The sequence below is a fragment of the Zophobas morio genome, unplaced genomic scaffold (genome assembly GCF_036711695.1).
Source record: "Zophobas morio isolate AGI-343-1 ecotype UQ-CSIRO unplaced genomic scaffold, CSIRO_AGI_Zmor_V1 ptg000006l, whole genome shotgun sequence".
In the NCBI taxonomy this organism is placed as follows: Eukaryota; Metazoa; Arthropoda; class Insecta; order Coleoptera; family Tenebrionidae; genus Zophobas; species Zophobas morio.
The window spans coordinates 11,673,304-11,701,263 of record NW_026972111.1 but is presented as its reverse complement, the minus strand read 5'-3'; the positions used below and the strand labels follow the sequence as shown (position 1 = coordinate 11,701,263).

The window sequence follows — 27,960 nt, the reverse complement described above, 5'->3', positions numbered from 1 at the left end:
AGAATTACGCTGTGGTATCTATGTATCGTCCTACGCCTTGTAATAACTAAGATTTCGCGCTCAAATTATTTCAGAATGTGGATAATTATGTAAAATGTCATACAAATGTTGTTACATAATGTTGATTTTTAACCCCCGACCTAAAAAGAGAGTGTTATAACTTTAAAGCCTTTGTCTGCCTGTGTGTCTGTCTGTGGCATCATAGTCCCCAAACGGGTGAACCTATTTTCAACGCAGTTTTTTTTGTGTGTGAAAGTTGGTAATCGAGAGCATCCTTAGCTGTGTTTGATGATAATCACTTCAACCATTTCAAGATTATCTGCCCATAACACAGTTGGTGTAGGTGTTAGCTCGGTTCATTTTTTAAGTATTAAAATTTGTTTTCCAAAAATCTGGATATTTAGGATGAAGAATCAAGGCGGATTTATAAACCACAAGTATAGAAATATGTTATTTTATAAAATGTAAATAGCATTTACTATGCAGAATTTTAACATGGCCAAATTGTTTTTTATAAAAAAGTACCTGTATATCTGAATGGGGTGAATCACTCATTATAAAAAAAATCACAAGTTAATGTTGTACGGTTCTTGCAGAGTGTTTTGTTTTCAAGACATATCACTCAAATTAGTTTTTTAAATATAGAACACCTTATACATAACCAATATTTATTTAAATGTCCTTACAGACAGAAACAATGTAATGACGTCACATGCGGCATGAGTAAGTATTTTTTCAAAAGGATAATTTTGATGTTTGTAATTCCTATTTTATTATTTTAATATTTTTTAAAAAGTAAGTAGTAAATGATTGAAGTAATTATTATTTTTGTAGCTTTTCACTTTTCTCCCTTGTTAAAGTGCACAGTAAAGTAGCGTTTCCATAAAACTAAAACTGATTACGGCACAAATTTGCCGTCATAAAAAAGTACCTTCGAAATGCTTTTGTCAAATTTCTGTTCTGATGTTTTTTTTTTTCGAAAATGTAAAACCGGTTATTTTACTTGCCTAAGTTTAATGCATTTTTGGTTGTACAGAAAAGTACAATAATACTTATCTGTAAAGAAATCGAATTGAAAATTTTTAGATTTCCCCCCTATTAATGTCTTACTTTAACTTTAATAAGTATTTAATATTTACAAAATGCTTGCTAAGTGAGTTCATAAATTTTTAAAGTTTCATTGAAACACAAGGAAATAATTTTTAAAAATTGACCTTTACATTTTATATGCCATGAGTTTACATGAATAAATTGCTGTGGTATTAATGTTCAAAGATAATTGAATGTGCTTCAAATGTTTTGTCAGTTTTGAAACTGCAAGTTCATTCCAAATTACGGGTCTTAAAATTGATGGTCGTGACAGCTAGACAATATAACTAATAATAATAATTTAACTAAATTACTTTCATTGTCAATATAATTCCTATAATTTAGTATTTACTCGTTGCTATCTTTGAGATAAAAGCAGAAGTGTTTAACGAAAAACGATATTAATTTCACCTGTATTCACCCATTTTAAAAATAATAATACAAATAAAATCGAAATTTTACTTGATAGTTTTCTTTCATATCGATAAATGTTTTGTTTGTCACAAATGACACTTCGAAAGTGTCAGTGTCAAGAAATACAAATTAATTTAAACTGCTAACTAAAGTTTCGCTACTTTAAATCGATTTACCCCCGACGGTTTCAGTACTGTTACAGTATTTTCTACAATATAAAAATAGAAAATTATTCAGAGTTTTCTGATGAATGTCACTTCACAATTTGTAAAGCAGAGAATACAACACTAACAGATTTAGAACGTTTCTATCAATTCTAAAATGTGTAATGCAATAAAATAAATAAGGTAGTTAATGTTTTTTACTCTGAAACCTTCTATGCCGGGATATTAATTCTGGACTTTCCACGTGGAGTGACGTAAAGTTCTTGGCATCAAACATCAAATGTTTTGTGTACAAAATAGATACCTGGGTAATAATATGTCGAGTTTTTAGTTTTTTAGCATAAGCAAAAGGAATTAAAAAGTTTATCTTTCATACAAAGTTGACACGGTTGTTTGATCCACTATTTTCTGAATTAAGCTTGAGGAACACAATATACTTAATAATTCTTCTGGTAAATTTTACAAAAATTCATTATTAGACGTGACATTTTTTTTGACATTTATTTCTCGTTATCGTTATCACTGAGATTTTTGCCGCTTCATCATGGTTACTCAGATTTCTAAAATTACGTTAAGTACACCCGGTGATTCATCAGTGGTGTCGAAAAGTCTAAATAAAAAAAAAATCGAAACACTGTGGGATAAATTATGGGATCCTTAAGTCGCGCAATAAATCATCTTATCGATTACAGTTTTTGCGATTAATTTCATAAATTCCGCAAAAGCTTGGATATCCTTTTCTACATTTTCGGTGTTAGAAAATTTGAAGAAAATATTGCGAAACGTTTTATCTGACTTACCTTTTTGAAAAATAAAATATTCAGAAGTATCATAATTTTCAATATATTCATAATCTTAGCTTCTATTATCTATGTCGAAATCGTCAAACCTGACTAAATCGGTAAAGATTTTGAACTTTTATGGAGTGTAGTTATCAAATTATAATCTTATTGTTTCTAATAATCACAAGTATGTCTAAAAATGGTTGTAAGCTACTGTAAAAATTGATAATTAATCTAAGTTGTTCCAAATTATTTCACATTATATTTAGTTACATTGAACTCAGATTGTATTTAATAATAATAATAATAAACATATGTATGTGATGTTAAAGTAAATGTAAAGAAGCGTGCTACGCGTATGTTTCAAATGAATTTTTACTATACAAAATTTTGTGATGACATGATTAATTTTTTGGGGGACAAAACTGATACATGTTGATTAAAAATTTACCATGCTTATAATAACTTCAAAGCGTCTGCAAGATTTCAAAGCATTCGGTTTTGCGGATTCAAAATTAAATTGCAAAATGTTGTTATAAAATTTTGATTTTTTTCCAAAAGTCGTCTGAACTTTTTTGGTAAAAACTCGACGCGGATTCATAAACTACACGTGTAGAAGTATTATATTATACAATTGAAAACCCATTTACCTATCATGGTCGGGATGAATGGATAGTGGTTAGCGTTTTATCATCTATATAATATTCATAAATTCATAATACATACATATATATTTGAGAACAATCGGTCCAGTAGTTTCGGAGATTATCTGTTCAACAAAAACCGTCACAGAAGGCGGAAACAGGAGGTCCATTTTTTCGTATTCTAGGAATGATGACTCAGAATTAGAATAAGTTATATAGTGAGACTAAAGAAAAAATCATAAATGAAGAAATTTATTGCATTGATTAAAATCAAGAACGATTCACTTCGTTCTCAATTTTTCGTTTCCTCAATTCTTCGAGTTCTTCATTTTTATTTTTCATTTTCCCGATTTTTTAATTTCCATTTCTTCGATTTTCTGTTTTTTTTTCATTTCCTTTATTTATTCAATATTTTTTTAGATTTTATTTGTCAAATTTGTGAAATTCTTTAAATTTTCAATCTTTGATTTTTTAATTCATCGAATTTCTAATTTTGAAATTTTTCAATTTTGCTGTTTTTGGATTTCTGAATTATCGGATTTCCCGTTTTCTGTAATTTTAAATATTTCTATTTTATAATACATATTACGTTTTTTCGATTTTGCAATTTTTGGATTTTCAAGTTTCTCAATTCTTTAGATTTTTCAAAATTTTCATTTCATACTTTTTCGCTTTTTCATGTTTGGTTTTTCAATTTTACATTTTTCAGTTTTTCCTTCTTTTGATTCGAAAAATTAAAAATCGTAAAACAAAAAAAATTGGAAAATCCAAAACTGAAAAGACGAGAAATTGCAAAATCGAAAAAGTGGAAAATCGAAAAACTGTAGAAATGAAAAATTGTAACATTGAAAAACTAAAAATCAAGAAACTTAAAAATCGAAAAAATTAATGATTTAAAAAATTGGAAAGAAAAAACAGATCGAATCGAAAAATTGGAAAACCAATAGATTATAAAATCGAAAAATTATAGAAGCGTCGAAACTGAAAAATGAAACATCGAGAATTGAAAATCGATAAATTGAAAAATCGAATAAATGAAAAATTTAATAATCGAAAAATAGAGCAATTCAAAATTATGAAATTGAAAAAGTGGATAATTTTAAAAACCATAATTATAATTATTACATATTTAAAATGAAAACTAGAAAAGTTGGAAATCAAATGAAATATCGAGAAACTGAAAAATCTAAAATTGAAAAAACAAAAAATTAAAAAACAACGAACAACGTTGTATTCATTACAGTTGTTTTCTTAACAGTGTCTTAAAGGAACATGCACCAGTTTATCTTTACGACAAAATATTGAAAAGAAGTCAAGTTCATTCCAGAAAATTACGATTTGTCGATGCACAACTTGATATACCTTCGCATAAAATGTCAATGTTTAAAACTTCATTTTCTTACTTGGCTAGTTACGTTTTCAATAAGTGCCCTGAGTTAGCATGTGGGTACTCTAATTTTAATCTTAAAAACAAAATAAATAAACAAATTTTGAGCAATAATTTCAACATTGACACAATAAAATTTTAATGTGTTTCTTTTTTCTCGTCTTATTTTATTTTGTATACTCTTGTTTGTATTTACGGGTTTGGTTCTTAGAAATGTATCAGCGTTGAGCTGTAGCCGAACCTTTTGTTCTCACATTGTCTCTTTTGTAGAACAATAAACGCTTTTATTATTATTTATTATTATTAAAAAATCGAAAAGTTGAAAAACCGAAAAATTGAAAAAATGACAAAAAAAACGAAACTAAAAATTGCAATTCCAAAAGTTGAAGAAATGAAAAATTTAAAAATTTAAAAATCGAAAAATTAAAAACTGAAAACTCGTGAAATTGAAAAATTGTAAAATGAAAACTCGAAGAGTGCCGTAAAATGGAATAAACAAAAAAAATGGAAAATTGAAAAATTACAAATCGAAAATCGGAAGAAACGATAAATTGAAAACATTGAAATTGACAAAACAAAAAATTATAAAATCGGATTAGTGAAAAATCGAAAAGTTGTAAAAATAAAGAAAATAAACAACCGAAACGAAACATTGAAAAATTCATAAATGGAAAAACTGAAAAATTTAAATTTGAAAACTCGACAAAAAAACAAATCGAAAAACTGTAGAACTTTTTTTAACTTATCTTAGGGTTATCTTAAAAAAATAAAATTCGCGAAATTATTTTTTCAATTTTTCCATTTTCAGTGTTTCGGTGTCATAATTTTTTGTTTTTTCAGCTTTTATTTTTTCAATTTTTCAGTTTTTCGTTTCTTCAATTTTTCTATTTGCAATTTTTCAATTTTGGAATTTTTGGATTTTACGATTTTTCAGTTTCTCAGTTTTAAATTTTTCGTTTCCTCAATTCTTCGAGTTCTTGATTTTTATTTTTCATTTTCACGAATTTTTAATTTCCATTTTCTCGATTTTATTTTTTCAATGTTTCTTTAGACTTTATGATTTGCCGAATTTGTGAAATTTTTCAAATTCTCATTCTTTGATTTTTTAATTTGTCAAATTTCTAATTTTGAAATTTTTCAATTTTACAATTTTTGAGTTTCTGAATTATCGCGTTTTCCGATTTCTAAAATAAATCTAAAATTGAAAAAGCCAAAAATTAAAAAAACGAAAAATGGCAAATCGATATTTTGAAAAAATCAAAAATTGAAAGGTTTTATATTGAAAAAAAGGAAAATAATAAAATCGAAAAATTCAAAAAATGTAAAATTTAGAAATCGAAACATTAAAAACTGAAAATTCGTGAAATTGCAAATTCTAATAATTAGAACGTCCAAATGCTGGGAAATTGGAAAATTGAAACATTTTAAAGTGAAAATTCGAACAGTAACGTAAAATTGAAGAAAAAAAATGGAAAATTGAATAATTGCAAATAGAAAATTGGAAGAAACGATAAATCGGAAACACTGAAATTGATAAAACAGAAAATTATAAAATCGGATTATTGAAAAATCAAAAAGTTCTAAAAATAAAGAAAATAAACAACCGAAACGAAACATTGAAAATTTCAGAAATTGAAAAACTGACAAATTTTAATTTGAAAACTAGACAAAAAAACAAATCGGAAAACTGAAGAAACAAAAAAAAAATAAAAATCGAAGAATTGAAAAATTCAAGTCAAAAAATGCTCAAATGTTCAATTTTTGATTTTTTAATTCGTCGAATTTTGAAATTTTTCAATTTTTCAATTTTTGGATTTCTGCACTCTCAGATTTTCCAATTGCTAAAATAAATCTAAAATTGAGAGAAACGAGAAATTAAAAAATCGAAAAGTTGAAAAACCGAAAAATGGCAAATCGATCTAGTACAAAATTAAAAAATGTTTTCAATTTTTCGAAAAATCTGGATTTATTTACCTTCGATCAATTTTTTGATTTCCTTTATTTTTTCAATTTTTTCGTTTTCAATGTTTCGGTTTCATAATTTTTTGTTTTTTCAACTTTTATGGTTTCAGTTTTTCGTTTCTTCAATTTTTCTATTTGCAATTTTTCAATTTTGGAATTTTTGGATTTTACGATTTTTCAGTTTCTCAGTTTTAAATTTTTCGTTCCCTCATTTCTTCGAGTTCTTCATTTTTATTTTTCATTTTCCCGATTTTTCAATTTCCATTTTCTCGATTTTATGTTTCTTTTCATTTCCTTTTTTCAGTGTTTCTTTAGATTTTATAATTCGTCGAATTTCTAATTTTGAAATTTTTCGATTTTGCAATTTTTGGATTCCTGAATTATCCGATTTTCCGAATTCTTTAATTTTCAATATTTCTACATATTTTATAATATTTTGTTTTTTCGATTTTTCAATCTTTCGATTCTTCAATTTTTCAAGTTCTTGATTTTCAATTTTTAGATTTTTCAAAATTTTCATTTTATACTTTTTCGTTCTTTCATATTTGGTTTTTCAATTTTACAATTTTTCAGTTCTTCCTTTTTTTTTGATTCAAAAAATTAAAAATCGAAAAACAAAAAAATCGGAAAAAATTTGAAAGACGAGAATTTAAAAAATAGAAAAAGTAAAAAATCGAAAAATTGCAAATCGAAGAACTGAAAAAACGAAGAATTGAAACAGTGAAAAACTTAAAAATCGAAAAACTTAATGGATTAAAAAACTGGAAAGAAAAAACGGATCGAATCAAAAAATTGGAATACCGAAAAATTGTAAAATCGAAAAATTATAGAGGCGTCAAAACTGAAAAATGAGATATCGAGAAATAAAAATCGATAAATTGAAAAATCGAATAAATGAAAAAGTTTTAAAATTCGACAATCGAAAAATAGAATAATTCAAAATTATAAATTTGAACAAGTAGCAAATTTTAAAAAACCGTAATTATTATTACATATTTAAAAGGTAAACTAGAAAAGTTGCAAATCAAATGAAAAATCAAGAAACTGAAAAATCTAAAATTGATAAAACTAAAATTTTTGGAAAAATCTGGATTTATCTACCTTCGATCAATTTTTTGATAGTACAATTTTTCGATTTTTCTTTTTCTTCGATTTTACAATTTTTTGATATCACAACTTTTCGTTTTTCGTTTCTTCAATTTTTCGATTTGCAATGTTTCAATTTTGAAATTTTTTGATTTTACGAATTTTCAGTTTCTCAATTTTAAATTTTTCGATTTGTCAATTTTTCGTTTCCTCAATTATCCGAGTTCTTGACTTTTATTTTTCATTTTGCCGATTTTTTAATTTCCATTTTTTAGATTTTATGTTTTTTTCGTTTCCTTTATTTTTTCAATGTTTCTTCAGATTTTATATGTTGAATTTGTGAAATTCTTCAAATTTTCAATCTCTGATTTTTTAATTCGTCGAATTTCTAATTTTGAATTTTTCAATTTTGAAATTTTTGGATTTCTGAATTATCGGATTTTCCGATTTCTAAAATAAATCTAAAATTGAAAAAACGAAAAATTAAAAAATCGTAAAGTTGTAAAACCGAAAAATGGCAAACGATATATTGAAAAATCCAAAAATTGAAAAACAATAAAGAAAATAAAAAACCGAAACTAAAAATTACAATTCGAAAAATTGAAGAAATGTAAAATTGAAAAATTTAGAAATCGAAACATTAAAAACTGAAAACTCCTGAAATAGCAAATCGAAAAATTGTAAATTCTAAAAACTGGAACGTCCAAATGTTGGAAAATTAAAAATTGAAAAATTTTAAAATGAAAACACGAATTTGAAAAATTGGAAATTTTAAAAATCAAAAATTAAAAACTGAAAAATCCAAAAGTTGAAAAACAATAAAGAAAACAAAAAACCTAAACTAAAAATTGCAATTCGAAAAATTGAAGATATGAAAAATTGAAAAATTTAAAAATCGAAACATTAAAAACTGAAAACTCGTGAAATTGCAAATTCTAAAAATTAGAAGTCCAAAAGTTTGAAAATTTAAAAATTGAAAAATTTTTAAATCAGAACTCGAAGAGTCGTAAAATTGAAGAACCAAAAAAAAAATGGAAAATTGAAAAATTGCAAATCGAAAATTGGAAGTAACGATAAATTGAAAACATTGAAATTGACAAAACAAAAAATTATAAGATCGGATTATTGAAAAATCGAAAAGTTGCAAAAATAAAGAAAATAAAAAACTGAACTACACAATTGAACAATTCAGAACTTGAAAAATGGAAAAACTGAAAAAAATTAATTTGGAAATTCGAGAAAATACAAATCGAAAAAGTGAAGAAACAAAAAAAATAAAAATTGAAGAATTGAAAAATGCAAGTCAAAAAAACTGCGGAAGTGTTATTTACGTCACTGGTACCTATTAACTTTATAAAGGTTATCAGAAAACAAAAATCGCAAAAAATGTTTATAATTTTTCCAAGAAGCAGGACTTGTTGGGCGAGGGAAGTTTTGTCGGAATAACCTTCGACCAGTTTTTTCCCTAGACACCCGGAAAAAAATCAAAGTTCTATAACAACATTTTATAATTATTTCACTTTGAACCTGTAAAACCGAATGGTGTGAAATCTTGCAAACGCTGTAAACAAGATGACTCAAAAAGGTTTATGAATAAGGCAATGTATTTTATTGATCAGATCTAGAACGATTCATCCTATTTTGCCGAAAGTTTAGAAATACAGTACTGTTATTGTTAGTATTACACTGCATCTATCCTAATTGATGTCCTTGCTAAAATGTTGATGACGTTATAACAATTTTTAGCGTGCTTCTTTACCTTTACTTTAACATATGTTTAATTTAATTTGTAGGGGTCATCATCAAAAAAATAAAATTTGCAAAATCAAATTTTATCTGTATTTTTCGAAAAAGCTGAATATGTTGTGCTGGTCTTCAGGGGCGAGGGAAGTTGTGTCCAATTAACCTTGGACCAATTTTTTCTTTTATTTCAGAAAACAAAACACATAGAGACGAAGGAAATTTTGAGTAAACAAATAACATTATGACAAAGGCGTGGAAATAGAAATAAATAATCATGTATAAAGCAGTGTGTAAAATTTCACACGTAAAGAATGTGTTAGTAGAGTTTCAAAGGAGATTTTTGTACTTGTAAGGAATAATTAATATAGTAAGTACCATAATAATGGGCTATAATTTAGTTTACGATTTGTGTACTAAAATGTTTCATAGTTAATTAGTGCAGTACGTTTATTTCTTACGTACATTTACAACAATTGCCTATTACGTTCGTTCACACGTAAATACATTTAGGTTTTATCGTACGTGATTTGCTTAAAACGAATCGTGTACAGAAAAGGTTTGTGTAACCTTGTTCTAAAAGAGCAAAATAAATAGCTATTAATTATTGTTGGGATTTTATCTCATTATCTGAATAATTTTATACACATGTACTTATGATAACACCATCCACCACATTAATATCGGTATCGATTGTCTGATACCAAAATTATATATAAATCAGAAGAATTTACAAGAAGCCGAATACAACTTAAAAATGGAAACAACTAAGTGAAAAATAAATAAACAAACGGCGGAAGTCACATTTGATACGAGTGATTGTGTACACAAACAATAACCGTATTTATTCTAGAAAAATAAACTGCTCGATGCGACAGCCGAAAATTGTGTAGTCATTTATCGGAACATGAAAAACCCTCCATCGTTTAAACGCAGATAAACAAAAATAGTAAATATAATTTGCACCTAGCTTTATTATCAATGTGCAAACTCATCCGCTCCCACCAAAACCCGACCGTACGCAATTCGAGCAACAGTTGTTCATCCATATAATGTATTTTTTCCGAACGGTCTGTCAATTTCGATCGCCTTAATCCGACCCTGGATAGTTTAATTTTTTATCGATATCGCCGGAGGTCACTCGACAGGCGACTCGTGCGTGCGAACATCACTCAAATTTTATTACCATATCTCCACAGTCATCGTCGCGAGGCGGTTGCATTGTGTTTACGTGCACGAATTTTGCCGAAATTTCGGAATTCAGAGTCAAAATGATTTCGCGAAAAATAATCTTTTTTAAATATCGTCGCTCTACTTACATGTAGCTCGTCGTCAAGTCCCTTTTTTTTATCCCGCAATCGTATTTTCAGACTGTGATATTCGCGTTGGTGTTAAAAATTTGCAAAATTTTGAAAATGGTGGCGAACGGTAACGTGATTTGCGGCCTTTTCGACGACGAGAACGAAATCAACAATAACTGTGACGTTAGGAACAAGAAATATCAATACAGGTTTGTTTTTTCTTTAAATTTATTAACTTAGTATCTAAAACAAACGTGACGCAAACGCTGGATTTTAATTGGTAATCGATGAATTGATTATTACAGTAACCTTGAAATGGTTTATTTTCTTTCCAGGACGATCCAGGATCCGGCCAGCCAGAGATTGACATGGTACAAACCGCCCCTTACGGTTTTGGTCATCAAGAAAGTGAGGGATGCGTCCGTGCACTTGCCTTTTGTACAGCTGGTCCAGTGGCTTATCGAAGTATGTAACAAATATTTCAAAGATCTTAAAATGCCGCTTTATTTGTTTAGAATTTTTATGCTGGAGTTTGTTGTTTGATGATAAATTAACATGGTACAGTCACGTTGTGATAACATTACCGTTTGCATTATTTGATAAAAATATGTAAAGTTTTATCTTGCGTTATGCATATCAAAAACGTAGGGGAAAATTTGCAGGCGGAGATTGGTTTAAATTGTGAGGTGGAGGGTGGGCGTATGGTTATTGTTTGCTGTTAAGGTTGTTTTAACACAAAAGTTGAAAACTCCAGCCGGTGTAAATAATTTATGACAACGGTAGTTACAACTACCATAACAATTTTTTATGATTAGTGTTTTTCTGTTAAGTCAAGGAAAACGATGGGGAATTTTTAATTGTTGGTACAAATATTCATGTAAAGAAGCTGTAAAATTACATATACGTTAGTCACACCTAGTGTGGTGTACCTTTATCGTAAATAATGTTGTTTGGCTTTGAAACAGCTGGTATGATTTTTCTTAGAATTCCATTTATATTTAAGCCGATTTTTTATGTACGCGTCAGCGTCGTCTAAAATCGTAATATGGTCAACTAGCGTTGTTGCGGATGTCCTTTGAAAACAATAGACAGTGTACTCGCAATGGTTCGATAGTCATATAAATAGGGTTTCACTGGATATTTTCCAGACTGTAACAGTTTTACAGAGTCCGTTTATAACGTTTGAAGAGGTACTGACATACTAAAAAATTTAAGTTAAAGTATTACCTGAAACAGCTATATAATTGATGGCAGCAATGGAGACAATTACTTTTTCTTGAAAAGGTTATTGTTTTCTGAATACAATGATGTGAAATGAATATGTATTATATTGCCTAACAAATTAAAAAAACTGATTGTTGATAAAAAATTGATATTCATGTTGTAGGTAGTTTTATCGTGTTATACCATAAAATAAAACTAAATTTCATGGAAAACTAGATTTATTTGTGGTAAATTCGGTAATGCTACTATTAGTTTTATCTTTCTATTCTTTAACATTTCACCCCATTTTTAGGGTTATATTTTAAAAAGTTGTGGATTTCTCAAAATTTTGACCATGATTCCAGCGAATCCGTACAAAAGCTGCTGATTTTGAGATTTTTACAAAAAATAAAAACAACCTCTTGTGGGGTTAAACGTACCATTTTACGTACTACTAATTTGCCTCTTTTTTAGTATTATATATATTTAATTTTATAGGATTGCGTACTCCTGCATGTGTGATTCATGAATTCGTGTCGAGTTTTCACCCTAAACATCCAGATTTTTGGGACAAAATTCAAAATTGTATTTTACAATTTAACTTTGAAATTGCAAAAACCGAATGCTGTGAAATCATGAAGATATTTTACAATTGTTTTATGTCCTTTTCTCTGCGTTGAGAAATTTCATTTTCTTTTAACCGCAGATGCTTGTAATCTGAACGTGCTAAAGGTCGAATTCGGTCGAAGTAAAAACATAAACAGTCGAAGTTAACCATATACTGAGAAATTGAGAATGTCTATATTTTTTCCCGTTAGTTATCTGCTTTAAATATATTTCATATTTAAAGAAGCAGGAGGATGTTCATTACGCCACTTTATAGAAGTTAACAGTTATCACAAAACGAAAATCGCAAAATCAAATTTTATAAGGGAAGTTCTTTCAAAATAATTAGTAGCGTCATCAAAATTCTACAGGGTCCCATTTTGTAAATTTCACGGTGGACCCCATGTCCTCAGTCCGACACTGCCTAAACTGAGATAAAGGTTCCAGAATAACAGATTGATTTAAATGCTGTTTCCAAATAATTGATAAAATATCCTAGAAATAACAATACCCCGATTTAATGATTGTAAATAGTAATACATTGTTCTAAAAACTTTTTGAAAAATTTAAATAAAAAATTACATTATCGAAAAAAGATCAAATTAACATTTAAAAAACAATTTTAGAATAAATGTTCGAAAAGCTCTCCATTTTCTAAATTTAAAATTTTCAGCGCTGTATGACAAAATTTTAATTTTTCTTAAGTGATACGTTTCGTTATTAAAAGTTCACTCGTTTATATTGTTATGTACCATGTAATAATACTGGAGACGTTCATAAATAACCCAAAATTGTTAAACTGAATATTACGTTTCGCACGGCCTACTTCGACGCCAAATTTAAATTATCACCAGATATGTGTGCAGTTGTTAAGAAGTGCTTTATTCCGGAAACGAAAAACTACAATTCACAGGACAAGACACAATTGAAAGAACACTTGGCTTGGTTTCATTAAAAAAAGTTATCTCATGCACTAGGCAGACTTTCGCACACTATCATATATCTCTGTCTGTTTTTTCACGTCTTCTTTTTTTCCCGTTCTACCTCATTTAATCCCGCGGTTCTTTGTCCACTTGTTGTATAATATGATTTTTTTTCACCATTATCATGCATCTGCCAAATCTCGCTTTATATTTGTTTTAAAATGTCAACTTTTGAATTCTTAAAGTTGTTTCAAATGATTCCTACTCAGTTTTATAACAAAATCGTGTCAAATTCGAGGAAAGATTTTGTAGCGTCGGGTAAATTTTTATTCGTTTCGTAGAAGCTGTGTGTTCCGTGTAACACTATGTCATTTTTACATATGCATATAAATTTTGTCAGCGGTGTTTCATCCAAATTTTATAATATTTACAACATGAGTAATACTTGAGTTCGCAAGAATAGAACCTTTGCTTCAAAAGTAAATATTGCAATTTATTTAAGCAATGAGCGTCATTATTTTATCGTAACACGTAAACTTTATTTTTTATTGGGTCTTATCGGGACAATGTGTGTCGTTACTGTTAGTGTGACGACCGTCTCGTCTAGAACGGCTCGAATTTATATGTGTAATTTTATTTTTATTTTGGAAACTAAGTAGGAATAGAGAAAATAATAAAGCAATAATTGATATAATTATGTTAAAATATAATCTTACAGATTCAAATACGACTAGAGTTTATAAATGATTACTTTTATATTTGCAGATTCACTTGGTGGCAAATTAAAAACTTGATTTCCGCTAACCAGAGATTGCCATGCTCGATAGTTTTCATTCGGTCATGCAGTAATCTGAGAGTGTGCGAATCGAACACTTTTGCTGTAGTACTTTAAGAGATTTAAAATTTAATGACAAATGGAGTCTATCGATTTTTATTAGACATATTGCTCTCAAATTATATATTTAATATGTTTATTAGGAATATCGTGTAGAGGGTAAAATGCGAATCAAAAGTTATCTAATCGTCCCCACCAACGATTTAATGACTATTTTTGCCAAGTCACTAAAGCTTGATCCTATCCAGTTTTAAGCGATTTTCTTGCCTGCAAATCAGTGAATAATAGTCAAGATCAGTGTGAGTGGTTCTGAGAAAATTTAAAGATAATAACAAATCTGATGACTTTCAACGTATTAACAGTGGCAGCATATCTTATTCCTAGCGCAATCATAATCATATTGCTTCAGACTAGTTTCCTTGTGACGAATTTCTCGTCGTCAAGTCCCACTTATCTATTTTCCACTTATAGTTTTTACAGTTTTCGTTTTTGTAAAATTTGAGCAGAATTGGTTTCAATCTAAATTTCATATCAGATAAGATCTGTGTGCAACACTTAAATTTCTCCTAATTTATAGAAGTCATTAATTACAAACATATGGTTACATTTTCTTTGAGATAATTCTGTGTTTTTAGGTGTAGACCACACAGACCTTCGGCGGTATGCAATTTTTAACTAGTAACTGACTAAATTTCCCTTCTGTATATGTCAAATCCATGTTTTCCATGGTTCGTAAACGCTTAACTAACTCATCTTTCGCCTGAATAGGTAAAACATTTGGTGGGCCATAACTTTTTGATTTAACACCACGACGTCCTTCGCTATGTTTAAATAGTGATGTTAAAGTGATTTTAAGTTGTTGTCTTGCGTTGTAAGTAGCAGTGCTACCAAGCGGAAACAATTATCTTAAAAACGAAACTGTGTTGTTTCTTGTCATTAAAAAACAATATTCAAAACGTGAAAAGCATTAGTTGCATTTAAATCAAATTTCAGTTTTTGGCAGAAGAGTGTATATCATTTTTAACTGACTAAAGTGCTGTAATGTTATTATAAATAGAGCATCTGTTGGCATTTTGGAGCAACATTTAAATTTAAATGAACATCTGCTTAGCAACGAGTGAAATTATCTTTGCTTGGACAGGCGACTGGAAGCGAACCATTTCTTAATGACCATTAATTTTTACTTGTGTTTGACATAAGGTGTGCCAAAAAACTCAATTTAAAATCCATTTTCAGTCGATAATATAAATAAACCCCTATGTGGGTTTTTTCCAGCCTCACTAATATGTCAAACTGAAGTTAATTAGAAGTGTTTAGTTTGGGACAAATGTTTTTTCTGTGTTTGTCTTTGTGTGAAATAGGACAAAACATGAAGGAATCCACAGGTAACATAACATTTGTTCTTACGATGTGAAAAGTAGGTCCATCTTGCTGAAAATACGCGCTGTTAGACCTGCAAGTGACCTTTCTTACAAAAGGTTTTTAATGGGTTAATTAATAATATTTTTCTAATTTAGAGTAAAGTGTGTCAAAAATGGTCCAATTATTTGTTTATGGAAAATATCACGCCAGACATTCAGATTAAATCTTGTTTGACTTTTTCGATGATAACTCTTGGGTTTTCCTGATACCGATAACGATTAATGTTTATGATAAAAAGTCCGTTGTTCGTTACCACCAACGTTGTTCATAATTTCCTAAACAGAATTTTGGAATTCATTCCATATCAAAAAGAATATGTTTCGATTTTTGGAAAACCTCGTATTTTCTTAAATTGTCCATGAATTTTAAAAGTGCGCCAAGGCTTAAAGTATCTTTAAAAAATGGTCTAAAGTTATTTAGACAGAACTTCCATCGTCCGTTAAATACAATTGAACAAATCCAGTTTACCCTCGAAAAATTATAAAATTTTATTTTACAAAATTTTATTTTATTTTACAAAATTTTATTTTATGATTGCCCTTATAAGCAAAAAATATAGATAATACCAGTTACAGTTTAAAAAAATCAATGAGGATGAGATTCGAACCTACACGGCAGAGCCAAAGCCCAACAATCTGCCACTTAACCAACTAGGCAACGATTTATTTGGTGCATGAGCTACATGGAAAATATTGCACAATTTTTTTTTGTAAAATAATTGTGTTAAACTCAAGGCGGATTCATAAACCACGAATACAGGAGTATATTATTGTATAAAACTAGATAACCTTTACAGTGCAAAATGATGAAGGGACATTAGTGGGGGCGATTAGATAAATTTTGATTAACGTTTTACCATCTACACATACGATATTCTTAAATCAGATATAAAATCTTACAACAATCGGTCCGATAGTTTTAGAAAGAGTATGTCTAATAAAAATTGACAGACGGGCGGAAAGGGAAGACCTTTGTTTTATACTCTAGGGGTGATGAAACGTCGAGAAAACATGAAAGTAGCCATTCGCTGGATAGACAGACACTATTACACTATTTAGCCTACGCTCAGGAAGTAAAAAGGATTATTTTTTTGCGCAACTTACGCATCTTTGGAGCCATTATTTCATACAATCGCACTCAACATATCATTCGACAACCACTACGAATAACTTTTCTTGAATTGTTGATTTTTACTTCCCGAGCATAAGCAAAGGAAGTATTGTAATCGAGTGCGTCGGTCGACTCTCTACTTTTACGTTTTCTCGACCTTTCATGACCCCTATAATACGAAGAAATAGATCTCCCGTTTCCGTCTGTCTGTCTGTATGTCCGTCTGTCCGTCTGTCTGCCGTTCGGGATTTTTATTGGACAGATAATTTCGGAAAGTACTGGGCCAATTATTGTCAAATCTTGTATTTATATTAGGAATATCACATAAGTAGATGGTAAAACGGTAACCAAAATTTGTCCAATCATCCCCACAATGTGATGACGTCACTTCAAAATTGTACATAGTAAATGGGTTTGAAATTGTATAAAATCACATAGTCCTACACATGTAGTTTATGACGCCGTGTTGAGTTTTTACCCGAAACGTCCAGATTTTTTGAAAAAAAATCAAAATTATGAAACAACATTTTACAATTTAATTTCGAATCCGCAAAACCAAATGCTTTAAAATGTTGCAGATATTTTAAAGTTATGATAAGCATAATAAATTCTTATTATCCCCTCCAAAAAATTGATGACGGCAGCTTAAAATTTGATCGAATAAATACTATCTAAATTGATAAAATATGGTGAGTCTATATTTGTGATTCATCATTCCATTCATATTTTTTGGATTTGCTTATACAGGGTGACTCAATAAAATTAATGAATGCGTAAATTTATTTTATTGATTTAATCAAGAACTGCAAACCCGAATGCTTTGAAATCTTGGAGATATTTAAAAATTATCATAAACATGTATTTGCTCATCTCCCCTAAAAAATGGATGACGTCACCTCAAAATTTTGCTGAATAAATCCTATCTTAAATGTGCAAAATATGATCAGTCTACACTTGTAATTTATCATTGCATTCATATTTTTTATATTTTCTTATACAGGGTGACTAAAAAAAATAATGAATCGGTCAATTTATTTTATCCATTAAATCAAAAATTGCAAAACGGATTACTTTGAAATCTTGTTGTAAACATGGTAACTTTTTGATCAAAATGTATCTTTGTATCGACCCCAAAAATTGATGACGTCGTATCAAAATTTTGCCGAATAAATCCTATCTAAAATATGCAACATATGATCAGTCCATACTTGTAATTTATCATTGCATTCATATTTTTTAGATTTGCTTATACACGGTGCTATTATCTAGGTATACTTTTTCGACAAAAAAAAACGAGTATGCTTACTTAATTGATTGGTCCTCTCTTTTGTGTTGAAGAGACAAATCAATCAAATGTCAGTTTCTTTTAATACATATGCATGCATTCAATGCCCCCGTTACGTACTTTAATACCGGCGCTGATACGATATGACATGCTAATGGTCGAATTCTTTCGAAACATAAACATGAACAAAACAATTAAAGTCAAACAAGTACTAGGAATTAAGAATACATTGTTTACCAATGATTATCTGCTTTAAGTCTATTTCATATTGTCCGATTTGTCCCCATTTGGAATTTACCCTCCTGGAGCGAGGGAAACTCTGTCGAAATAACCGTCGACCAATTTTTTTTCTTTAATTTGAAAACACTAGAGTCAGTGTTAGGTTCTAAAATGTAAATAATATCATGTAAATAGTAAATCGCTAACCAAAATTTTTGTCAATCATCTCCACCAACAATTTAATGACGTCATTTCAAAGAATTTTATTTTAAAATCATTTAAATGTTGTAGATAAATATACTCCTATATTTTTGGTGCACGAATCTGCTTTGGATTTTTTCCATAAACGTCCAAATGTTCGCAAAAAAATTAACAGAGTATAATAACATTGTACCAGTAACTCAGGATATAATCGTTCATGGCTTGTAGCTAAGATCTCAGCATGTAGACCGGCGGTCGCACGTTCGATGCCAAACGTGGCCGATTTTTTTTCTTTTGCCCAATGACTAGTATTATCTATGTCGACGATATCATCACAAATTTTTTATTGTTTAAATTAAGAACGAGTTACTCAATTTTCTCGAAAATGTGATAATACACACGTCTTTATTTAATGTTGATAAAAATAAGAACTAATAATATTCAAACCATTTTGTTCAACAATTTATTCAAATCAAACTAATTTCTTCGTGACATTCTTTCGATGATAAACATAAACACTTGAAATTAAGCTTGTTATTGGTGCTTAGTGGACAATTTTTCTCCTTGGTTATTATATGCTTTAAATAGATTTTGCATTGTTCGTACGGCGCTGAGGCTGTGGGGGTGTTATTTATGCAGCTGGTTTTTACTTTATAGAGGATTTGTCGGATTATACTCAAGAGCGAGGGAAGTTCTTTGGAAATAACCTTTGACCAGTTTTTTTAATTTTAAAAATAACATGCTCCTACATTATGGTCTATGAATCCGTATTCATTTTTTACTCTAGACTTCTAGACTTTAGGAAAAAAAATCAAAATTGGATAACATTTTTCAGTTTAACTTGGAAACCGCTAAACCGAATGCTCTGAGTTCTTGCAAATATTTTAAGGTAACCGTCAGCGTGATAAATTGTTAATCAAAATTTTTATGTTTATCCCCCCCCCCCCCCCCCCCCCACAAAGTGTACGACGTTATCTCAAAGTTATTACGAGTCTCTACTTGATGTTTCATTAATATTTTTTAGAATTACTTATACAGGGTAACTCAAAAAAATTAATCAATGAGACAATTTGTTTTACTGCTCAAATCAATAACAGCTCACCCCATTGTCTCGAAAATTTGGAAATACAGTGCTGTTATTATTAGTAATACACTATACCCACCTAAATTGATAAACGTGTCCTTGCTAAAATGTTGTTTTTTGTAATGGGGACATTCACTTGAAACATACGCATGACATATTTTTTTACATTTACGTTTAACACTACACTCGTATCTTTATTTTAACTTATAGGGGTTGTCAAAAAACAATAAATTCTCAAAATCAAATTTTATAATTTTTTCAAAAAACTGGATATGGAAGTTCTGTCTAACTAACCTTGGGTCAATTTTTTAAAGATAATAAATATTAAATTAAAAATAAAGCTACCCATTGGTTGCGGACAAAATTATGTCAAGTTTTATTAATTGTCTAAAAATGGCGCTCGAAAAAAATGAACGTAAATCAGTTTTAATGAGTGTTAAACATATCTCAAAATGCGGAAATCCTTTTTTCCGTGGATGCGCCAGTTTTGGATCACCATTGCCTTGGACCTTTGAACGCACGAGGCCACGCACCTCCTCCTGACTAGTAGAACAATACCACTTGAACATGGAAATTACTTTTTACGTGGATCGACAGTAGAAAAGTTCTATGTGGTTTCGTATCATTGATAGTAATGGAATATCCTTCGAATATGGAAATCCCTCTTCCTGTGGATTTGGCAATTTTAGATTCACCGTCGGTTTCAATCGCACTTCAAATGTTAATTTGTTAATGATAATAATAAGAATATATGTATACATCCATAACATGTTTAATTTTTCTCATCAGGAGAAACGAATGCTGGTCTTTGTCGAAGCAGCCGTCCTCGACGAACCCCTCCTAGACCAATACAACGCCTTCACCACAATCAAAGACAAACTCATGACGTTCCGCGACGGCAAAGACGACCTGACCGACAAAATAGACTTCATCATTTGCCTGGGCGGTGACGGTACCCTTCTCTACGCCAGTCACCTCTTTCAACAATCAGTACCACCAGTAATGGCGTTCCACTTAGGCTCCCTGGGATTTTTAACCCCTTTCCAATTCGACAACTTTCAAGAACAAGTGAACAACGTCTTGGAAGGCAACGCCGCCTTAACCCTGCGAAGCCGCCTTCGCTGCATCGTGATGAGGAAAGGCGACGACGAGAAAAAAAGCACCAAACAACCGACAAACCTGTTGGTTCTGAACGAGGTGGTCGTTGACAGAGGCCCTTCGCCTTACCTGTCAAACATCGATTTGTTTTTGGACGGGAAGCACATCACTTCGGTGCAGGGAGACGGCTTGATTGTCAGTACGCCCACTGGAAGCACAGCCTACGCGGTAGCCGCTGGGGCGTCGATGATACACCCGAGCGTGCCGGCGATCATGGTCACGCCCATTTGCCCGCACTCGTTGAGTTTTAGACCAATCGTGGTGCCGGCCGGTGTGGAGTTAAAGGTGAGGCATTTTGTGATTGGTGTAGCGTTTGACGTGAGATGAACGAAGCGGAGGTAGATGATAACGTTTCATTTTTGTGAAAATTTAGATATCGGTCTCGCCCGATAGTCGGAACACGTCGTGGGTTTCGTTCGATGGCCGAAATCGCCAAGAACTTTTGCATGGTGACAGGTAGGTTAGTGGGAAGTCGACCTACCATCACCACCGTTGCAACTTCACCCCTGTTTTTGATGTTTGCGTGAATAGACTTTTTTTACAGATAACGCCTAGTTCGGAAGCGCGAAGTTCGGCGTACGTTTGCTTCGATGGGAGACACCACCAGGAACTAAAATCTGGTGATAGGTGTGTTTTTAGTTTTTTGTGCTTAGAACGGGGCGCTTAGCAATGGTGATGGTGGTAGTGTCTGCGTTCTTAATTCATGTCTAGTAGCCCACATTTTCTAAGGTCGTGTAGGGTTCAAATTTATTTAAGTGCTGTTACCCGCTGAAGCTGAAGACAATTTAAGGCTTCCCATTGCCCAAAGTAGCACCTGATATGTTTGGGCCCACCAGTGTCTCAATCTAAAGTTATCCGGATGCTCTAGATCCCCACAGGTGCAGTTACATCAGTATGACAATCACCTTACCTGGCATTAATCTAAGTGCCGAAGACACCTCCAATGCCACGATTAATGTCTATAACAATTATATAACCTTAGTAAATGTGGGCTACTATAATTTATCTAACTTTTACTTATTTTTGTTGTTTCCGCAGTCTGAGGGTGACAACGTCTATTTACCCAGTTCCAAGTATTTGCGCACAAGACCAGATTTCGGACTGGTTCGATTCATTGGCTGAGTGTCTGCATTGGAACGTTCGGAAGAGGCAAAAGCACCTCGACGAATTGACAGATTTGACGCACTCTAGTTCGAACGATACTCTGGATTCGTTGGAACACGCCGATTTGATCGAGAAAGATAGCTAGGGCATTTGTTTTTTAAGCAATATTGTAATCAAAATAATGTTGTCGAAAAGGGATGGATTGGGGAACTGAGTCAGTTGTGCCTAAGTGCTATCAACAGATTTAGTTTCTAGATCTCTGTTGTCTCTCTTTTCAAATGAAATCGTGATAAATTTATTAGTTTTTATTTTTGTATTTTTTAAAACTCAGGTTAGGGTACTTGGTACTTAGTTTCTAGCAGTTTTTTATTGTTACCGTTTATATGTTTTTGTACATATAGAGAAGTGCACATCGAATAGGACCAATTGAGCGTGCCAATTGTATTTATTTCCTATTTATAGCACGTTTCAGAAGATTTTAAAAAAATATTGTTGGGATAAAATAAAAGACGAGTTGCATTTGTAATTTTATTTCTGTTGTTATTACTTGTGTGTTTAGTTCATTCAGTGGTAAGTATTGTGATTGGCTAAGAGTGCTTAATATAAATTTCAACGTTTTATGTAGTCTCTGTGTTGAAAACATGACTTAAAAGTCTAAAGGAATGCATAACAGTTTGATCTTTTTTTTTTTCACTGTTTTACCATAGAATAAAGCGAATAATATGTACAGGGTTTTCATAAATGATTATAGGGTCGTAGTAGGTTATGGATGTGTGCCGCCTTTCGCTTTATGTGTACTTTACTAAATGTGTCCTTGGGCACGACAAGCACCACATGCATCTGTATAACTGGTTGCCTAAATGCTTCATGATTAAATATCGAAAACGCATGCGTCAATACACATGTGACTAACATAACAAGGCGATACTGGCGATAACAAGTGAAATTTTTGGTTGGCTGTTGATATACACACGCACAAATTCCAATAACTAAATCATCCACGGAAAAAGAAGTTCCACGTTTAGGAGTATATTTGTAATGAAGTGCAGGAGGCGAAGCGCCCGTGTGTCCTTTCAAAAAGTTAGCACGCGTTGGTGACCATAAAAAGTTAGGTTATGTTAGCAACGGCTGCAATTAAAGAATGCACGAATGCGAAATTTAACAAATTTTTGTGGCAAAAGGAAGCATTTGCATAACATTTGAAGATGAGGAACGTGATCAAAAGATGCTGTAGAAGAGCTTTGCACAAACAGTTTGTGCGAAATCGAGAAGCGCGTGTTCTGCGCGATGTTACGGAGTTAGATAAGCGCAAATGTAGTTCATTTTCAAACTGTTTTTCAGAAGTTGAAGGCGCATTGATGACCAGTGGGACCAAGGGCCTTTGGTGGTTAAATATGCCTTTATATACATGGACACCAGATGCATGTGCTTAGAAAGATGATTTTTGATTAAGAACTCAGAGCAAGAGTATCTTTAATGGTGTATACAAATTTGATAAACAACGCATTTTAATGTCTGATAACTACATTTCCTATCCATCAGTTCTACTTCATGAAAGTTAGTTTTGGTTTGTGAGTGCATTAAGTGTTTTACAGCAGATTCTTTAGCTACATTATCAAAACTTATCTGGGTGGCAAGTTTATGGGACTTACTGGCCAAAAGGTCATGGTGAATAGCTGTAAGTCATAAAGTAGATGAAATTCTTGACCAAGATGTATCCTTCAGTAGTTTCTTCAAAGTGTCTAAATATGTTTCCAGCCCTCTATTGGTTTACCACCAAAATATTTGTATTTCAAAGATCTGTGCAAAGATTTGGCGTGCATGTTGGTGTTAATGCCTGCGTTCTTTTGATAACACTGGGGCCATGACTTCATGCGCTCTTTATTTTGAAAGTAGTAAGTGTTTAAATAATTCACAAATTTACTTTTTACCAAAAATTTAATCAGCTCTTGCTTCAGTCTTATAAATTTATTTTCATCTGTTTCTTTTAATACGTAATCTAATTTTGTAAGAATCTGATTTATCGTTCCAGGCATTCCAATATGTAGCTGTAAATATCATCTGTCATGAAATAATTGGGTACCAAAACCGATATTAATGATTTTATTTCACCAGCCAGAACCTCTTATATGTTGGTGTCCTTTCAGTTGGACAGAATAAATGTTACTGGATAATCAATATTTTTATCATCTAACACATGGACTTGTGGTCAATTCAATGTCATAGAGGTTTGTCCCATGTGTGCCATCTACACAAATGATTTTGGCGCCATATTTTTTTAACATATACTCCAGCCCACTGTACATGGAAGCTAATGCAGTCATTTTTGTGCAATTTTTCATGTTCTGATGCACAACAAGATTTTCCTTACTTCATTTACCAGATATATTATTTTTTCTGCAATGTGGGGAATGTCTTTCATAGTCAGAAGATTAAATCTGGTACATGAACTGAGTTCTAGATTTTTAACAGTTTCAATTATTTTTTCGTGTGTTACACCAGTGCGAATTTGTTCAACTAGATATGTCGTTTCTTTTGTAGTCAGAGGTTGACAGCGAAGATCATTGTGATGAACAACATGAATAGCAATAAACTGAACAAGTACCACTGAGGAAGAATGATCAAAGTGAGCTGTAATTCGTGAAGGACAGACTCCTTGCATTTTGATACTGCCACTAATTTTAGGAGCTCGTATATTACATTTACTAACAGAATTTGCTAGATTACTTCTGACATTCCTAGTAGAAAATAATAATTCGTCATATAAAAGAATCAGTTTTTAACTCTAAATCTGCTTTTCGTGTAAAAAAAATCTTCCGTTTTCTTAAATTGTAGATCCTTTACTTCCAACTCAATGTTATAAACGATGTTGAAATGATTCGTTAATAAGTGAAAACGCTGAAAGTTTTCAAAGCATAGCGGACAAATTATTCTGCTAGTTTTTAATATTTTTGAAATTGTCGCCGTGAAAATATCTTAGATGTCGATTTGTACTTGAAATTATTTCACACAATAAGCACATTTTGTTAACACTTCAAACTTTTGGATGCTCATACTGAAATATGTTTTGTCATGTCTAGTGCTTGTTTTTACTTAATAAAATAATAGAACTTTATCTGTCCATTGTCCTTTTCATAAAAATTACACGAAATTCTTTAATTAGCCACAAAACAATAGTATATTACAAAATTAATATTTCACTTCCCGCCACAAAAGTACATATTCAACGAAAATGTATAAACGTAAAAGATAAAAATCCAAATATAACTTTGACTGCTGGGTAGCTTCTAAACCCTCATCGTAGAGTCATATAAAATCAAGGACCACCAGATGGGTGAACGGACACGGATAATCAGAGTTTTTACGGTTTGAGATTTCATTCAGTTCTATCAAAAATTTTATTGTACATAATAAATAGGTATTTAGAACGTAGTGTGATTTCATTTTAAGTATCAAGCTTCAAAATATACTTTCGTTGCTAATTTTAAAGACTAGTTTTTGATTTTTGTTGTTTTTTTTTGTGTACAGATTCGTTTCAATGCAAAATTAGGTCACCCACATAGAATTTGAACATTTGAAATTACGCGGGCGTAATTTGTTACCCTCATGCGCGGAACTCCAACATTCTTGATAGTCAATTTGTTGTTAAAAATAAAAATAATTCATAATGGAATAAACAAACAAATTTATTGTGGTTAAACATCACAGTAAATGTTGAAAATGTTCACCATTTAGTTCAAGGCACATATTCACTCTCTTTTTCTTACTTTCAAAAATGTTCTGCAACATCCTTCCATCAATGCTTTGAACCCATCGTTCAATTTCATGTTGCAACTCTGCCAAGTTATTCATTTGCGGTTGAAACACTTTGTCTTTCAAATATCCAAATATTGAAAAGTCCAATGGCGTAAGATCTGGGGAACGTGGTGGAAATGCATGCTGCACTCCTAAACTTATTACACGATCGTCATAATGTTGTTGTAAATATTCCAATGTAGCACGTGCAGTGTGTGCAGTCGCGCCGTCCTGTTGAAAGTACCCTAACTGCAGCTCTTCGTCATCAAGTTGTTGAATAAATGGTTCCAAAATCTGTTGCCTATACCTCTCTCCAGTCATAGTATCATGAAAGAAAATAGGTCCATATATTCGTCTACGAGAAACTGCCAACCATACTCCAATTTTTAAAGGATGAAGAGGCGTCTCTACAAAAACATGTGGATTTTCCGCGGACCAAATTCTAAAATTTTGCGAATTGACATAGCCAGATACCTAAATGAAACCATGCTTCATCACTAAAAAATGTAAGGTCCAGTAACCCGTCATCATGAAAAGTATTCTGAAACCAATTGCAATATTCTACGCGGCGTGGAGGATCTATTGGTAAAAGTTGTTGCACAGTAGTTATTTTGTAAGGATGCATATGCAATCGTTTTTTCACTACTTTGTGACATGTGGTTACGGGAACTCCTGACTGTTGAGATAATCTTGTCAAAGATGTTTGGGGATTCTGCTCGAGTCTTTCTCTCAAATCATCAACAACTTCCTCAGATACTGCAGGTCTCCCAGAAGATATCCCTTTGTTGACATTGCCAGTGCGAACAAATCTGTTGATGACATCTCTAATGTGAGCCTCTAATGATGTTTCTTGAATTTCCAAATCAGGGTAATTGGCCAGATATTCTTGCTTACAAGCGGCTACAGAATACAGCCACGCTCCGTCTACGAATAAATAAACCATTTTCACGGTCTTCGCTTCGAGCACAAAGTTTTCGCACGCAAGCACCAAGAGCCTTGAGAAAGGCTATTTTGTTGTTTTAAACTTGGATCAACGAGAATTACTGTAAATCACACTTGGAAAGTGGTAGAACAATAAAAGCGATGATTTTAAGTGACAGGCAAGGTTAGTTAATAGAGAACTATCTATTCATTTATCTATTAAATGACTTTGGTGACAGGTTACAAATGACAAGCACAATGACAAGTGAGAACTGTCAAATGAGACAATTTCAGCAAAGCGGCATTTTTGAAATCCATGGCCAACTACGCCCTTAGAATCATTTATGAAAGCCCTGTACTATATAACATGACTAGAGTTGTCTGGGTGTACATTTGACGACGTTCTATGGTAATAAAAGTTCTGTGATCTTTGCTAGGACTTATACAATGAGTTTTATTCTCTGAAACCATAGTTGACTAAAAATTAACACTAGCCAGATACTTGTCCTTTGAAATTTAAACGATCGCCGTCTAATGGAAAAAAATATTCTTTACATATTAAGAGTAATTTTTGTCAGATTGGTAGTGTGAAGTTGGTAAGAATTTTGACTGACCTGTAAAGGCTTTGACGTTTCAATAAATTACAGACAAAAACGGTTTATTAATCTGAAAAAACAAACATGATTTTTAAAGTTGAAGGTAGAATATAGTCATTGTCTTCGTGTTCTTAAAGAATATATTATCACATTGGAGCAAAAAATAAAAATGACAAAATAATCAAGCATCTGAGCAATCTAAGTTTCCAAAAAATCAGTATAAGACAAATTATACGCAAATCTGACTGCTCTAAACTTCAAAAGGTGGTTAGTTATTATCTTACATTTAATAAGGTAGGCAACCATGCAGGTTGAGCGGGGGGAGTCCGAATTGCGCACATGATCTGCAAAAGATAGGAGTTGCGCCCTTTTACCGCTCGGAAAATGTCCGAGTTGCGCCCACTACCTAAATGCTTCCTTACCGCGTTCTTAGATCCTATAATGCAGGTAAAAATTACTCTCCATTGGAAAATCCAGTGTTTTGTGACGTCGGTATAGGATATTTCAATTACGCAAATATAAATGAACTCGAAAAATAAATTGACAAATGCATAGTTTTACTGAGGTGCTATTCTTACAGTAATGTTACTCCATACGTACCTAAAATGTACATATAAAATGTATATTCAGTCCAATTAGTAGATAAATTGTGTTAACCTGCTATGTTTTATAAAATCAAATTTTACTCATTTGATTGTAAATTCATACACCTATTTGTATATAATCTACATAGATGCTAATGGGCTGTTGTTTCCTCGTGTCATGTGGGCCCACAGTGAAAAATTTTAAAGAGCAACAACAAATGCTTGCAAATCGTTCCACGCGAAATATAATAACTCATTTAGTTCTTGTCATCCTAATCGTTTTACCTTGTCGAAATATTAAAGAAATTTATCTTTATGTAAAAATTTTGGTTTTTTTCATCAAGA

At 31.4% G+C, this 27,960-nt stretch overlaps 1 protein-coding gene across 7 annotated transcripts in view; it reads left to right on the top strand.

Moving 5' to 3' along the window:
* The window catches only part of LOC135123612 (NAD kinase-like), a 48,956-nt gene extending 26,706 nt beyond the window's left edge, over positions 1–22,250 (top strand). For 4 of the 7 annotated variants that reach the window (XM_064048416.1, XM_064048414.1, XM_064048417.1 and 1 more), the window contains exons 3-6: positions 10,905–11,034; positions 20,247–20,900; positions 20,989–21,071; positions 21,654–22,250. In XM_064048416.1, coding sequence (XP_063904486.1) covers positions 10,905–11,034; positions 20,247–20,900; positions 20,989–21,071; positions 21,654–21,864 — 1,078 coding nt within the window. In that variant the 3' untranslated portion in view covers positions 21,865–22,250. Of the gene's footprint in view, positions 1–10,334; positions 10,779–10,904; positions 11,035–20,246; positions 20,901–20,988; positions 21,072–21,159; positions 21,243–21,653 lie in introns of those variants that run through there. The other 3 variants (XM_064048419.1, XM_064048415.1, XM_064048420.1) reach the window with 3 other exon arrangements.
* Positions 22,251–27,960: the final 5,710 nt, after the last annotated feature.